Genomic DNA, 15,887 nt, shown 5'->3' on the forward strand with positions numbered 1-15,887 from the left:
CCTTCATGTCTATAGTCTCTTCTGATATTCTTTTATATCAAGCTTCTGCATTGAAAGCAGTTATTATTCTTCCCATTCCCCAGATGAAGAAACTGAGGCTCCTGAGAAAGGAAGTGGTTTTCCCAACGTTTCAGAACATTTTCATGGCAGACCCGGGACCAAAGCCCAGATAGAAAATGGAAATTTCCTGGGTCAAGCTCCATTCCTACACACCACATTACTGTTTTATTTTTAAATCCACATCCTTTTATAAAGTAATGTTCTCCTCTAGGAGTTCCCTATTCTTAGTCTCCTGCCTCCTTGTCCACACCACACTCCTCCCCTCTGCCACAAGGGGCTCATAGGCTGCACTATAGGTCAGGCAGGATGATTTCTGCCAGCCATGAGGAAGACAAGGAGGACTCTAAGTTTCTAGGCAGCTCCCTGCCATCCACTTCTGGGACTCTCTCTAGCCTCTTGGGTAGCTGTGTCACAAGAGCTACATAGATATTGCCCAGGTAGCATCTGGGCACAGGCTACTGACTGTCAAGTAGAGCTCAGTCCACTCATAGGCCTTTCCCAAGATCTGGAAAGAAGGATAAATCTTACGTTTCCCAAACCATAAACTCAGGGCCACCTGATGCCCAGCTCTGCAGGCTAGAGATGTGAATCTTCATTTGAAGAATCCAGTTACAATGCCACATTGATAAGAGAAAACCAGCACAGGGAAGGAATGGAACATGGGTGTTAAATCGGTGAGGTCTGAGAGGAAGAGCATTGCTTCTGAATTAGACAGATTGATGATCAAGCTGGATCCAACTCTACTCTCTTTGACTTTGAGAAAGTTAATTCATCTCCCTGGTCCTCGGTTTCATGATCTCATTATGGGAATAATAATATCTATGCTTAGTTTTATAATGAGATTAAACTAAAAAAAAGATAGGCACTTATCATTGTCCAATGCACAGGATAGCACAGTAGAAAAGAAGGAAACAAAGAGGAAAATAGAAACTAGAATAGCGAGAGAAAACTTAAGTAGCAGCATAGCCCCATGGTTGAGAGCATAGGCTTTTGAGGTCAGGCAGAGCTGAATCCAAATTTCATTTCTACCACTTATTAAATCTGTGACCTTGAGCATGTCACAGGACCCTTCCAAGCTCCAATTTCCTCATTTATAAAGTGGAGCTGATACCTATAACATAGAATTGCTGTGATCACATGAAAAACATATATATAGCTCTTAGAATAATTCCTAGTATATAGTAAGTGCTCAGTAAATGTGCACTTTTATTTCACATTCATCATCATGCCACATTGAAATCAATTCAGGATATTCAATATCATATTAGGAATTGCCACACTTTTATAGTTGAAAAACCTACTGTTGGTTCTCTTGAGCTGTACCATGGTGGCATCGTTTAATTTGAGGCATGAAAGCAGACAGACCAGGAATGATAAATAAGTTCTATTCTGTGAAGCAGCAGCCAACTAAGTGAAATGGAACATCAGGCACGTATGAGCACTAGAGGTATCCAGACATACGTGTGAAGTCATTACCACTTACTACTAAGTTATACCGAGCGAATCACTTCACCTCCCTAAGCCTTGGTATTCTCATATGTAAAGTAAGGATAATAAGTGATTGTGGCTAGGACACACAGCTAGATACATATTGAGACTGCTATAAGGATTATCTGAGATATGTGTAAAAGTTCCTTGCATGGGAACAGTTCTTAACTGCTGGCACTTTTTCCTCCCAACAACCAAATTGCACAGTCTAAGAATCCTTACAGCCACAAACACATTTAATTTGTGGACTGCCAACTCTGATCTCCACCTCAAAAAGATTATTTGGTTATTATTTATGACCAGATGAAATCGCTGTGACTAGCCTGTGATGAAAAACCAGACTCATAAAATATTGCTTAGTTCTGGAAATGACATTTTAAGGACAGAGGCAAAGTGAACAGCGTCACAGTAGAGAGACCTGGATGGCAGAAAAACCTGGAGATGCTACGTTTAACAAAACTGAAAAAAAATGAAAGAAGAAATCACCAGCATTTACTGAATACTTCCAGAAACCAGGTACTTTCATTTAATCCTTGTAACAACTTTAAGTGTAATAAACTACAAAAATCCCCATTTGACAGATGAGAAAATGAAGGCTGGGCTTTTAACCACTGCACAGTGCTGCACGTTTAGATTTCTCAAGGGCTGCCATGGTGAAGAATAACAGGTTTGTTGTGTGAGATCCCAGAGGACCAACCTCATTCTGCGAGACAGAAATGAGAGGCAATTATACTTTAGCTTCTCCTGTTAAAAAAAAAAAAAAAAATCTGACAACTAGAGCTTCCTGCCACCAAAAGCATTCAAAAGGAGAAAGGATGATTATTTCCCCAGGATCCTATAAAAAAAGACTGAACATTGATTGAGAAGTTGGGTCAAGTTCTCAATCAATGAGTTTATAGTTTTCAATGAGTTTATAGTTTTTGCTCATATATGCTTTAATTAAGACCCATGCACTTTTAAAAAGAGGCATATAAAAGTATTCATTTGATGTTTAAATAGCTATAAGTATATAATACGTGGAGTATTGTACTTTTAAAACAAAACTTTACATTATTTCTTGAAATGTACCCAATGACATCTAAACACAGAGTGATTTGATAATCACATCATTCATTTTTAAAATGCAAGAACAAAGTCATCCTGAAAAGGTGTATGTTTTACATTATTCCTTCTCCATTTAAACATGTATTTCCATTCTTCTCCTATACAAATTTTATCCTGTTGTAATAAATGTTTATGCTGGAAAGTCTCTTATAATCACCTATATTACTTTTCACAATAAAAAATAAAAGTTTTTTTTATTTCTTATGACCACAAAGTTTTGTGTTAAAATAATTATGAAAAATCATCTACATTGAGTTATTATCACAATTATTACTAATTGGGACCAATTTGGTCAGTTTAAACAACTGACCAAAACTATGTAATTGTTAGCTTCAATTATATTAAGTTGCCAACATTCACCTATTTTGATCTACAAAAATGGTAATTTCATATGGTAATATATCACAAACTTTGAAAATAGTTGTTATTTCTAAAAAGATTTTAATTAAAGGCATCTAGTAGGACTTTTTTTAGTTCATATATCTAGAAATGAGTATTACTTATTACTAAAGTAAGTCAAAATCAACATCAATTACATTACCATTTAGTTTTCATTTGTTACATGGGAAACAAGATTATGCACTAGGGGTGACATCTTAAAGATAAGAAGAGTTTCGAAAAGAGAAATGTGGAAATTGAGGATCTAGACAATTATTTTCCTAAAACCATTACCTATGTACTGAGAAGTCTCTGGAGATCAGCAAGAGTATGTGTCCCCCAAAGTGAAAATTGCTGAACCAAATGACCTCTGACCTCCCTTTCAGCAGGCAGATTCCTTGGTTATATAGCTCATCAACAGGTCTCATTACCATGAATAAGATGGCTTGGTTTTAATCTGGGGAGTCATGTTATATAGTGGCTAATAGTATAATCTTTGGTACCAGATAAATGTGACTTAAATTGATATTTTGCTCTTTATGAACTTAAACTTTCCATGCCTGTTTTCAAATTTGTAAAAGTGAAATAATAATAATAATAGTAGTAGTAGTAATAATAGCCTCATAGAGTTATTGATTTAAATGTGATAACACAGAAAAGTCCCTGGTTTAAGGTAAATGTTCTGTAAATGTTAGCTTTGGGGCTATTAGGTTGGTGCAAAAGCAATTGGGGATTTTAGCAGTACTTTTAATGATGATGATGTTAATGAAAAATCCATATTATCTTGGAAAAGTCATAAGCACTTAATCCCTTTATCAGCACAGTGTGTAGTTTACACTGGGGCACAACAGTGACTATATGTCCAAGTCTATAGAACTAATTCTTTTTGTTCTTATGGCAACAGATGGACAACAGCACCTGGACCAGTGTGTCCCATTTTGTTCTCTTGGGCGTTTCCACCCACCCAGAAGAGCGAATCCCACTCTTCCTTGTTTTTTCACTCATGTACACAATCAATATTTCTGGCAATGTGGCCATCATCATCACACTGATTCTCTCTGCTCCACGCCTCCACATCCCCATGTACATCTTCCTCAGTAACTTGGCCTTGACAGACATCTGCTTCACCTCCACCACGGTCCCCAAGATGCTGCAGATTATTTTCTCCCCTACAAAGGTAATTTCCTACACAGGCTGTTTAGCCCAAACTTATTTTTTCATTTGCTTCGCCGTCATGGAAAACTTCATCCTGGCTGTGATGGCCTATGACAGGTACATCGCCATCTGCCACCCTTTCCACTACACTATGATCCTCACTATAATGCTGTGTGTGAAGATGGTGGTCGTGTGCCATGCCCTCTCCCACCTTCACGCCCTGCTGCATACTTTTCTCACGGGCCAACTAATCATCTGTGCAGATAACAGAATCGCCCACTTCTTCTGTGACCTCTACGCTCTGATGAAGATCTCCTGCACTAGCACCTACCTCAGCACCCTCATGATTCACACAGAAGGTGCTGTTGTAATCAGTGGACCTCTGGCCTTCATTACTGCCTCCTATGCCTGCATCATCTTGGTGGTCCTCCGGATCCCCTCAGCCAAGGGCAGGTGGAAAGCCTTTTCCACCTGCGGCTCCCACCTCACTGTGGTGGCCACATTCTATGGCACCCTCAGCTGGGTCTACTTCCGGCTCCTTTCCAGCTATTCAGTGACCAAGGGTCGCATTATAACAGTCGTGTACACAGTGGTGACTCCCATGCTGAACCCCTTCATCTACAGCCTGAGGAATGGGGATGTCAAGGGAGCCTTCATGAAATGGATGAGCAGAACGCAGACTTTTTTCTTTAGATAAAACCCCAAACACAGTTCAGAGGTTTACCTATGATTCTGGAGAAATAATGTTGTGCCTCACAGATCTGCTTTCTTTAGAACTTTCCAGAAATATCTAAATTAGCTATATATCATGTGTTTTCTCATTGGATATTGCCCAGAGAAATCTATTAAATCCAAAGTACATAAAACAAAAAGGAACCACCGTGTACTTAGTGTAAAACATTAGCATTTCTTTAACTATAATTAACAGTGTTCTCTGCAATTAAACACTAGGGTTGTAACTCTCAGAGTCCTTAGATGTAGGCAATAGAAACTGATTCTGGCTTATGCATGGAGGAAATGAGTTTCTTGAAAAGATATGTGGAGCTCATGCATTTCCAAGGCTAGGGAACTAGACTCAAGAAAAATAGACAAGAATAATAAAGGTTATATCATCAGAACCGCAGTGAAAATCATATGTCAGAACTAGTCTAATGAGGACACGACTGTAGCCACCAAACTCTATTCACTGCAGCTTGTACCTCCTTCTATACTTTCAGCAGTAGTCACTGGGCACAGTTCTTGGAGGTCTATAAACTGGTTATTACCACTTCCAGAAAGAACTGTCCCCTTCTTATTCTTTTTACTACTATATCTAGATTCAAAATAAGGTGGTGCATCTGACTGGTCAAGAATTTGATCACCAACACATCCCCTAGCTGCCAGGAAAACTGGGAGAGCAATATTGGTGCTTTTATTTTCTTCAAGATGGATTAAAGACTTACATGTTAGACCTAAAACCATAAAAACCCTAGAAAAAAACCTAGGCATTACCATTCAGGACATAGGCATGGGCAAGGACTTCATGTCGAAAACACCAAAAGCAATGGCAACAAAAGCCAGAATTGACAAATGGGATCTAATTAAACTAAAGAGCTTCTGCACAGCAAAAGAAACTACCATCAGAGTGAACAGGCAACCTACAAAATGGGAGAAAATTTTTGCAACCTACTCATCTGACAAAGGGCTAATATCCAGAATCTACAATGAACTCAAATTTACAAGAAAAAAACAAACAACCCCAACAAAAAGTGGGCAAAGGATATGAACAGACACTTCTCAAAAGAAGACATTTATGCAGCCAAAAAACACATGAAAAAATGCTCATCATCACTGGCCATCAGAGAAATGCAAATCAAAACCACAATGAGATACCATCTCACACCAGTTAGAATGGTAATCATTAAAAAGTCAGGAAACAACAGGTGCTGGAGAGGTTGTGGAGAAATAGGAACACTTTTACACTGTTGGTGGGACTGTAAACTAGTTCAACCATTGTGGAAGTCAGTGTGGCAATTCCTCAGGATCTAGAACTAGAAATACCATTTGACCCAGCCATCCCATTACTGGGTATATACCCAAAGGACTATAAATCATGCTGCTATAAAGGCACATGCACACGTATGTTTATTGCGGCACTATTCACAATAGCAAAGACTTGGAACCAACCCAAATGTCCAACAACGATAGACTGGATTAAGAAAATGTGGCACATATACACCATGGAATACTATGCAGCCATAAAAAATGATAAGTTCATGTCCTTTGTAGGGACATGGATGAAACTGGAAACCATCATTCTCAGCAAACTATTGCAAGGACAAAACACCAAACACTGCATGTTCTCACTTATAGGTGGGAATTGAACAATGAGAACACATGGACACAGGAAGGGGAACATCACACTCCTGTGTTGTTGTGGGGTGGGGGGAGGGGGGAGGGATAGCATTAGGAGAGACGCCTAATACTAAATGAGGAGTTAATGGGTGCAGCACACCAACATGGCACACGTATACATATGTAACAAACCTGCACATTGTGCACATGTACCCTAAAATTTAAGTATAATAACAAAAAAAAAGAAGTCAGGTGAAATGGGGTAACTACTCCAATATAAGAAGAGGAACATAATGATAATGTCTACTATTTGGAGTCAGAAGTTATATATGCTCCAGAATGAAGCACTGTCATGTTTACCAATTTGCATTTTTCTTAACCTGCTTTACCTGCACTACTCAGGGATAAATCAAACTCCTTTTGCCTCAGCATGTTCCTGATCTCTTCTGTAGTTGATATGTGGAACTGGTCTAATAGTGGGTGAAAATTGATTTGTCTTCTGACCAATCGACACTGGGCATGAAGAACAGGTTCAAGCATCAAGAGTCTGTTAAAATGTTGATTCTTCAATATTATTAAAAGACCATACTGCCCAAAGAAATTTATAGATTCAATGCTATTCCTATGAAACTACCAATGACATTTGTCACATAATTAGAAAAAACTATTCTAAAATCCACATGGAACCAAAAAAGAGCCCAAACAGCCAAAGCAGTCCTAAGCAACAGGGACAAAGCCAGAAGCATCACACTATCCAAATTCAAACTATACTACAAGGCTACAGCAACCAAAACAGCATGGTACTGGTACCAAAACAGACACATAGAGCAATGAAATAGAACAGAGAACCCAGAAGTAAACAACTACATGTTAGCTGGTTATGTTGCCCATTAATTGATGCAGTTTCTTCATGCATCGATGGTCTTTACAATTTGGCATGTTTTTTCAGTGGCTGGTACCGGTTGTTACCTTCCATATTTAGTACTTCCTTCAGGAGCTCTTGTAAGGCAGGCCTGGTGGTAATAAAATCTCTCAGCATTTGCTTGTCTGTAAAGGATTTTATTTCCCCTTCATTTATGAAGCTTAGTTGGGCTAGATATGGAATTCTATGTTGAAATTTCTTTTAAGAATGTTGAACATTGGCCCCCACTCTCTTCTGGCTTGTAGGGTTTCTGCAGAGAGAGCAGCTGTTTGTCTGATGGGCTTCCCTTTGTGGGTAACTCGACCTTTCTCTCTGGCTGCCCTTAACATTTTTTCCTTCATTTCAACTTTGGTGAATCTGACAATTATGTGTCTTGGGATTGCTCTTCTCAAGGAGTATCTTTGTGGTATTCTCTGTATTTCCTGAATTTGAAGGTTGGCCTGCCTTGCTAGGTTGGGGAAGTTCTCCTGGATAATATCCTGAAGACTGTTTTCCAACTTGGTTCCATTCTCCCCATCACTTTTAGGTACACCAATCCAATATAGATTTGGTCTTTTCACATAGTCCCACATTTCTTGGAGGCTTTGTTCATTTCTTTTTACTCTTTTTTCTCTAATCTTGTCTTCTCACTTTATTTCATTAATTTGATCTTCAATCACTTATGTCCTTTCTTCCACTTGATCGAATCAGCTATTGAAGCTTGTGCATGCATCACAAAGTTCTCGTACCATGGTTTTCAGCTCCATCAGGTCATTTAAGGTCTTCTCTACACTGTTTATTCTAGTTAACCATTCGTCTAACCTTTTTTCAAGGTTTTTAGCTTCCTTTTGATGGGTTAGAACATGTGCCTTTAGCTTGGAGAAGTTTGTTATTACCAACCTTCTGAAGCCTACTTCTGTCAACTTGTCAAACTCATTCTCCATCCAGTTTTGTTCTCTTGCTGCGAGGAGCTGTGATCCTTTGGAGGAGAAGAGGTGCTCTAGTTTTTGGAATTTTCAGCTTTTCTGCTCTGCTTTTTCCCCATCTTCATGGTTTTATCTACCTTTGGTCTTTGATGTTGGTGACCTACAGATGGGGTTTTGGTGTGGACATCCTTTTTGTTGATGTTGATGCTATTATTTTCTGTTTGTTAGTTTTCCTTCTACCACTCACACCCCTCAGCTTCAGGTTTGCTGGAGGTGCACTCCAGACCCTGTTTTCCCGGGTCTCACCACTGGAGGCTGCAGAACAGCAAATATTGCTGCCTGATCCTTCCTCTGGAAGCTTTGTCCCAGAGGGGCACCCGCCTGTATGAGTTGTCTGTTGGCCCATACTGGGAGCTGTCTCCCAGTCGGGCTACACAGAGGTCAGGGACCCTCTTGAGGAGGCAGTCTGTCTGTTCTCAGAGCTTGAACACCATGCTGGGAGAACAACTGCTCTTTATTGTATATATTCAAAAGCTGGAAGAGAGGATTTTGAATATCTCCAACACCAAGAAATGATGAATGTTTGTCATGATGAATATGTTATTTGTCCTGATTTGATCATTATATATTGTATACATGTATCAACATATCACACTATACTCCATATATGTACAACTATTATGTGTCAATCAAAATAATAATTTTTAAAATAAAATAAACATGAACACAGAAAAAAGATTAAAGATGCCCCGGATCCCTGATGCCATGGAGTGCCTCTGTGGCCCTGGACTGACCAACTGCAAACTTTTTGAACATTAAATGTAAATGAACTTCTATATTATTTCAAAAAAAAAACAACAACAAAAGGAAACCAAAAAAGAATGTCTCACCAAAGAGAAAATATATATAAAGAGATAGAAATTATAAAAAGGAACCAAATGGAAATCTTCAAAAATGCACCCACACAAAATAATACTCTTGCAATTAATAAATGAATAGAGCTAATAAACCAGCAAAGTTTCAGCATACAACATGAACATCAATAATCAACTGTATTTCCATATACTAGCAATGAATAACCTTCAAAAGAAATAAAATTTAATTTATAATAGTATCAAAAAGAATGAAACAGGAAAAAATTTAGCCATGGATATGCAGTACTTGTACACTGAAAACTACAAAACATTGCTGAAAGAAATTTAAAAGACCTAAATAAATAGAAAGACATCCATATAATGGACTGCAAGACTTAATATTCTTAAAAAGGCAATAATCCATAAATTGATCTACAGATTCAATGTAATTCCTATAAAATCTTTATTATTTTGTAGAAATGGAAAAGCCAATCCTGAAATTCAGATGAAATTGCCAGAAACAATGAGTAGCCAAAACTATCTGGAAAAAAAATGAACAAATTTGTAGAACCTACACTTTCCTATTTCCAAAATTATTACAAAGTTATGAAATAAAAGAAGATACAAACAAATGGAAGAACATTCCATGCTCATGCATAGGAAGAATCAATATCGTGAAACACAGGTAGGACATTTATCAGTAATTTGATTCACCCAATAAGCAGCTTTGCCTTGTTAATTTGTGCTTCCAAATCCTCCTGTTCGTTTAATTTCACTTTTCCCCATTTCCACATATGGCACAATCAGGAACTGTGCTATATGCTCTCCTGGCTCTGCTTTCCAGGCAACAGAAGTAGATAAAACAATTTGAATTTCCGCATTGTAATCTGAATCAGTGACTCCTATTTGTACTTGTACCCCTTTTAAATTTAAACTACACCTTCCTAGAAGTAATCCTATCATCCTAGCTGGCAAGATATAATTTCTATCTCTTTATATATATTTTCTATTTGGTGAGACATTCTTTTTTGATTTCCTTTTGTTGTTGTTTTTTTTTGAAATAATATAAAAGTTCATTTACATTTTATGTTCAAAAAGTTTGCAGTTGGTCAGTGCAGGGCCACAGAGGCACTCCATGGCATCAGGGATCCAGGCATCTTTAATCTTTTTTCTGTGTTCATGTTTATTTTATTTTAAAAATTATTATTTTGATTGACATATAATAGTTGTCCACAGACCCCTGTTGGAACTTTTTGCGGGAGTTCCCCAAGCATAAGGCTCACAGCTTTTGTGCAGCATAAATCTACTGTGGCACTACTGGCTGTGGCAGGGGACAGACATTGTACAGGGGTGAGGGAATGGCCTGAGCCAGAAATGCTGAGGGGCCTGGGATGGGTCCCTCATGGTGTTTCCTGAAATCGGTTTCCCATCTTTATCAAATTTAGAGTGACACTGATTAGCCCAGTGTTTTCCTTTTTTAAATGGTGGACATGTTTCAGGCTCAGTAGTTTTCTTTTCTCCCCTATCTGGCGACCTGACTCACTGATTTTTTCTATATTCTTTTTTAGTATGACCATGCTTCTCACAGTTAAAACAAACTCCAGGAAACGGACTATTTCCTTTATCCACTCTCAGTCCTGCTATTGCCTGGGCTAGCAGAGTAGCCTCATGCACATTACCTCCAATACCATCACAGGCCTTGATATGATCAACTAAATGTGCTTTCCTGAATTTAAAAGGAAAAAGCTCAAACATAGCTATAATATTTCCCAGTTGATCTGGGGGGGTGTATTCTAACAGGGAACTGCCAAGCCTCTAAATCACCCTCTCTTCTAGCTTGCTGAATTCCCGCCTGAATAGAACTGAGAGTGGTCGCTCAAGGCGCTGCTCGAACGGTCACTGGGGCAACTACTTTTCGCCCAGTGTCCTCCAGAAAAGAAAGATCTAGAGGGTCAGGCCACTCTTTTTTCTTCAAAATAAGGAGGATGTGCAGAAGGGTAGGGATGAACCTCTTCCTCCTTTCCCACTTTAGCTTTAGCTGGCAAACAAACCTGCTCTGTCACCTCTTTTGTTACTTCATTATACTCTCCATTTTCTTATCATTAGTGTGAAAACGTTCCAAGCTGGAACAAACCAGAACCCACACTGGTCCCACTGTTACCCTGATGCTTCCAAGCTCCCCTTCTTACTCATCACAGGGACTGCTTTAAGAGTACTCGGGTCCTCCAGCTTAGTTCCACATTCTCCAACTGTCGTTCCAGTGACCCTTCAACCCGGGTTCGAGCCTCCATGTTGGGCGCCGCTTGCCGAGACCAGCTCGGTCATGGAGACCCTAACCCAGTGGCACTAGAGGAATTAAAGACACACACACAGAAATATCTTGTGTGGAGTGGGAAATCAGGGGACTCACAGCCTTCAGAGCTGAGAGCCTCGAACAGAGATTTACCCACATATTTATTAACAGCAAGCCAGTGATAAACATTGTTTCTATAGATTAACTAAAAGTATTCATAACTGGAAACAAAGGGATGGGCCAAAACAAAAGGATGGGTCTGGCTAGTTATCTGCAGCAGGAACATGTCCTTAAGGCACAGATCGCTTATGCTATTGTTTGTGGTTTAAGAAAGCCTTTAAGCCGTTTTCTGCCCTGGGTGGGCCAGGTGTTCCTTGCCGTCATTCTGGTAAACCCACAACCTTCCAGCGTGGGCATCATGGCCATCACGAACATGTCACAGTGCTGCAGAGATTTTGTTTATGGCCAGTTTTGAGGCCAGTTTATGGCCAGATTTGGGGGCCTGTTCCCAACAATAAAAACCATGTGGTACTGGCAAAAGCATAGAAATATAGATCACTGAAACAGAATTGAGAGTCTAGAAATAAGTCCATCTATCTAAAGTCAATCGATTTTTTTTACAAGGGTCAAAGAACATTCAAGGAGGAAAGAACATTCTCTTCAACAAATAATGCCGGAATAACTGGTTGTTTATATGTAAAAGAATGAAGTTAGACTCTTTCCTCATACCATATACAAAAATTAACTCAAAATTGACCAAAGACCTAAGTGCAAGAGCTAAAACTAGGGAACCCTTGTTCACTGTTGGTGGGAATATAAACTGGTATAGCCATTATGGAAAACAGTATGGAGGTTCCTCAAAAACTCGTACACAGAACGACTACATAATCTGCTTCTAGGTTAGGGGGAAGGAAGAGATGAATAGGAACACAGAGGATCTTTAAGGCAGTCAAACTGTTCTGTATGAGTCTTTAATGCCGCTATGCATTTGTCCAAACCCATAGAAAGTGCTAAACCAAGAGTGAATCCCAGTGTAAAGTATGGATTCAGGGAGACAGTATGTCAATGTAGGGTCATCAGTGTTAAGAAATATACCACTACTCTGGTGTGGAATGTTGATAGTGGAATAGACTATGTACATGAGAGACAGAAGTATATGGCAGCTGTGTTTTTTGCTCAACTTTTCTGTGAACCTAAAGCTACTTTATTATTATTTTTTGAGACAGGGTCTCACTCAGTCACCCAGGCTGGAGTACAGTGGCACAATCATAGCTCACTGCAGCCTCAATCTCCCAGGTCAAGCCATCCTCAAACCTCAGTTTCCCAAGTAGCTGGGACCATAGATGCCCACCACCATGCATGGCTAATTTTTTTTTATTTTTGTAGAGATGAGGTCTCACTATGTTCCCCAGGCTGATCTTGAACTCCTGGCCTCAAGTGATTCTCCTGTTTTGGGCTACAAAAGTGCTGGAATTACAGGAATGAACCACCATGCCCAGCCCTAAAGCTACTTTAAAATATTAATCTTATTTTTTAAAAAATAAAATAAAAACCAAATGCATTTGGGGCAATAGCAGAAAAATCATGGTAAATCTCACAGTATGTATCAGAAGGCATCCAAAGATATGTTTTTGATATTGTCAGTGAAATATAAACTTCAGTACAATTTTGAAAAATGTAAATATGACCAGCAGTTAAATAAAAGTAAGATGTGTAAGCCTCTAGATATCTAGTGGGGGAAAAGATAACAAAAAATGTGAAATGCAATACAAATTATGAGAAAATATGAGCTAAAATAAGATCATATACTGTCTCTGAGTAACCCCACATCTGGAAGTAATCCAAAATATGGAGGAAATGCATATATTAATTGCAACAAAAAGGAGACTTTAATTTACAGAAGAAAATAAATAGTGGTGTACCCACTCAGTGTTTGTCGTAGGAAGTTAAGAGATCACATCCCTGTTCCACTCAGCTTCTAACGAATGGAGCAGACAAAAAGGGTCACATCAGGATCGAAGCTTTATTAGCAGTAAATCTATCTGTCAGTTAGGGCTGCTATAACAAATTAACGTAGACTGGGTGGCTTAAACAATATTTATTCCTTGCAGTTCTGGAAGCTGGAAGGTCCGAGATCAAGGTGCGGCAGATCTAGTGTCTGGTGAGGGCAGGCTTCCTGGTTTTCAGATGGCCGTCTTCTCATTGTGTCCTCACACGGTGGAGACCCAGAGAGACAGGATAAAGAAGCTCTCTCTGACCTCTTCTTGTAAGGGCACTAATTCCATTCATGAGGGCTCCACCCTCACAACCTGATTATCTCCCAAAGGCTCCCACCTCCTAACACTATCACCTAGGAGGTTAGAGTTTCAACATATGGATCTTTGGGGGACCCAAACATTCAGTTCATAACAGAGTGACTCTTCTCTTCCTCCTCCCATTTGAGGATAATTTCCCCTTAACCTTTCCTGTACCTGGACAGAGAGAGCAGAAGCATGACTACTTATAGTCACATTAGTTCATACAGCCATGGTTCACAATCCTGGCTTTGCACCTGGAGAGAATCATAAAAATTTCACTGTCTGGGCCCACCTCTAGTGATTCTGTATTAATTGGTCTGTGGTATGACCTGGGCATCAGTATACTTTTAGAGCTATCACAGTTTTCTGATATGCTGTGGGGTTGTTCTGTGCCACTGACACAGAAGATTGAAGCTCAGGGCTAGCCAGAATAAATGTAAAGATTACTAATCAGAAAAATTCTTCCTCTTCCTGTGTATAAGTGGTGGGTGAGGATTAGACTAGAAATTTTCCTGCCAGTTTGTTTACTTCTGCACTATGAGGTAAGATTGGTTCTCTTTATGGACACTTAAGGGTGAAGAATTAATTAAATGGTTCATACCACCAGGTATTTAGCAGCCATGAAAATTCTTATAACAGTGACATTGTAACACCATGGAAAATTATTTTGACATTATTTTAAACATTTTTGCAAAATTGTATGTAAATTGTTATTATTATGAAAATATGCATATGAATAAAATTTTTATGTTCTAATGGTAGGATAATTTTCTAATCAAATAAAACACACTGCTACTTACTCAATGTGTGGTCCACTGAGCAGCAACATTGGAATTACATGAAAAATTATTATTAGAAATAAAAGTTCCACATAAAGTTTGAAAAGCACTATACTAGGAAATTGTCAAAAGAAGCAGAAGCAGGGAGAGGTGGAGCCAAGATGGCCGAATAGGAATAGCTCCAGTCTACAGCTCCCAGCATGAGCAACGCAGAAGATGGGTGATTTCTGCATTTCCAACTGAGGTACCAGGTTCATCTCACTGGGGAGTGCCAGACAGTGGGTGCAGCACACCGTGCATGAGCTGAAGCAGGGCGAGGCATCGCCTCACCCGGGAAGCACGAGGGGTCAGGGAATTCCCTTTCCTAGTCAAAGAAAGGGGTGACAGACAGCACCGGGAAAATGGGGTCACTCCTACCCTAATACTGCGCTTTTCCAACGGGCTTAACAAACAGCACACCAGGAGATTATATCCCGCACCTGGCTGGAAGGGTCCTTTGCCCACAGAGCCTCGCTCATTGCTAGCACAGCAGTCTGAGATCAAACTGCAAGGTGGCAGTGAAGCTGGGGGAGGGGCGCCCACCATTGCCAAGGCTTGAGTAGGTAAACAAAGCAGCCTGGAAGCTCGAACTGGGTGCAGCCCACCACAGCTCAAGGAAGCCTGCCTGCCTCTGTAGGCTCCACCTCTGGGGGCAGGGCACAGACAAACAAAAGGCAGCAGTAACCTCTGCAGACATAAATGTCCCTGTCTGACAGCTTTGAAGAGAGTAGTGGTTCTCCCAGCATGCAGCTTGAGATCTGAGAATGGGCAGACTGCCTCATCAAGTGGGTCCCTGAACCCTGAGTAGCCTAACTGGGAGGCACCCCCGAGTAGGGACAGACTGACACCTCACACGGCCGGGTACTACTCCTCTGAGACAAAACTTCCAGAGGAACAATCAGGCAGCAGCATTTGCAGTTCACCAATATCTGCTGTTCTGCAGCCTCTGCTGCTGATACCCAGGCAAACAGAGTCTGGAGTGGACCTCCAGCAAACTCCAACAGACCTGCAGCTGAGGGTCCTGACTGTTAGAAGGAAAACTAACAAACAGAAAGGACATCCACACAAAAAACCCATCTGTATGTCACCATCATCAAAGACCAAAGGTAGATAAAACCACAAAGATGGGGAAAAAACAACAGAGGAGAAAAACTGGAAACTCTAAAAATCAGAGCACCTCTCCTCCTCCAAAGCAACATAGCTTCTCACCAGCAATGGAACAAAGCTGGACAGAGAATGACTTTGACGAGCTGAGAGAAGAAGCCTTCAGAAGATCGAA

At 40.0% G+C, this 15,887-nt stretch overlaps 1 protein-coding gene across 1 annotated transcript; it reads left to right on the top strand.

Annotated features, from left to right (window-relative positions):
* Positions 1–3,934: 3,934 nt before the first annotated feature.
* LOC129044155 (olfactory receptor 1Q1) lies at positions 3,935–4,882 on the top strand. The gene has a single exon (XM_054501831.1). The coding sequence runs from the start codon at positions 3,935–3,937 to the stop codon at positions 4,880–4,882; it is 948 nt and encodes a 315-aa protein (XP_054357806.1).
* The last annotated feature ends 11,005 nt before the right edge of the window (positions 4,883–15,887 follow it).

This window comes from Pongo pygmaeus, chromosome 13 (genome assembly GCF_028885625.2).
Source record: "Pongo pygmaeus isolate AG05252 chromosome 13, NHGRI_mPonPyg2-v2.0_pri, whole genome shotgun sequence".
Taxonomy (NCBI): Eukaryota; Metazoa; Chordata; class Mammalia; order Primates; family Hominidae; genus Pongo; species Pongo pygmaeus.

Excerpts from the sequence above, each read along its gene's own strand:
- LOC129044155 (XM_054501831.1), top strand. The coding sequence starts at position 3,935 with ATGGACAACAGCACCTGGACCAGTGTGTCCCATTTTGTTCTCTTGGGC.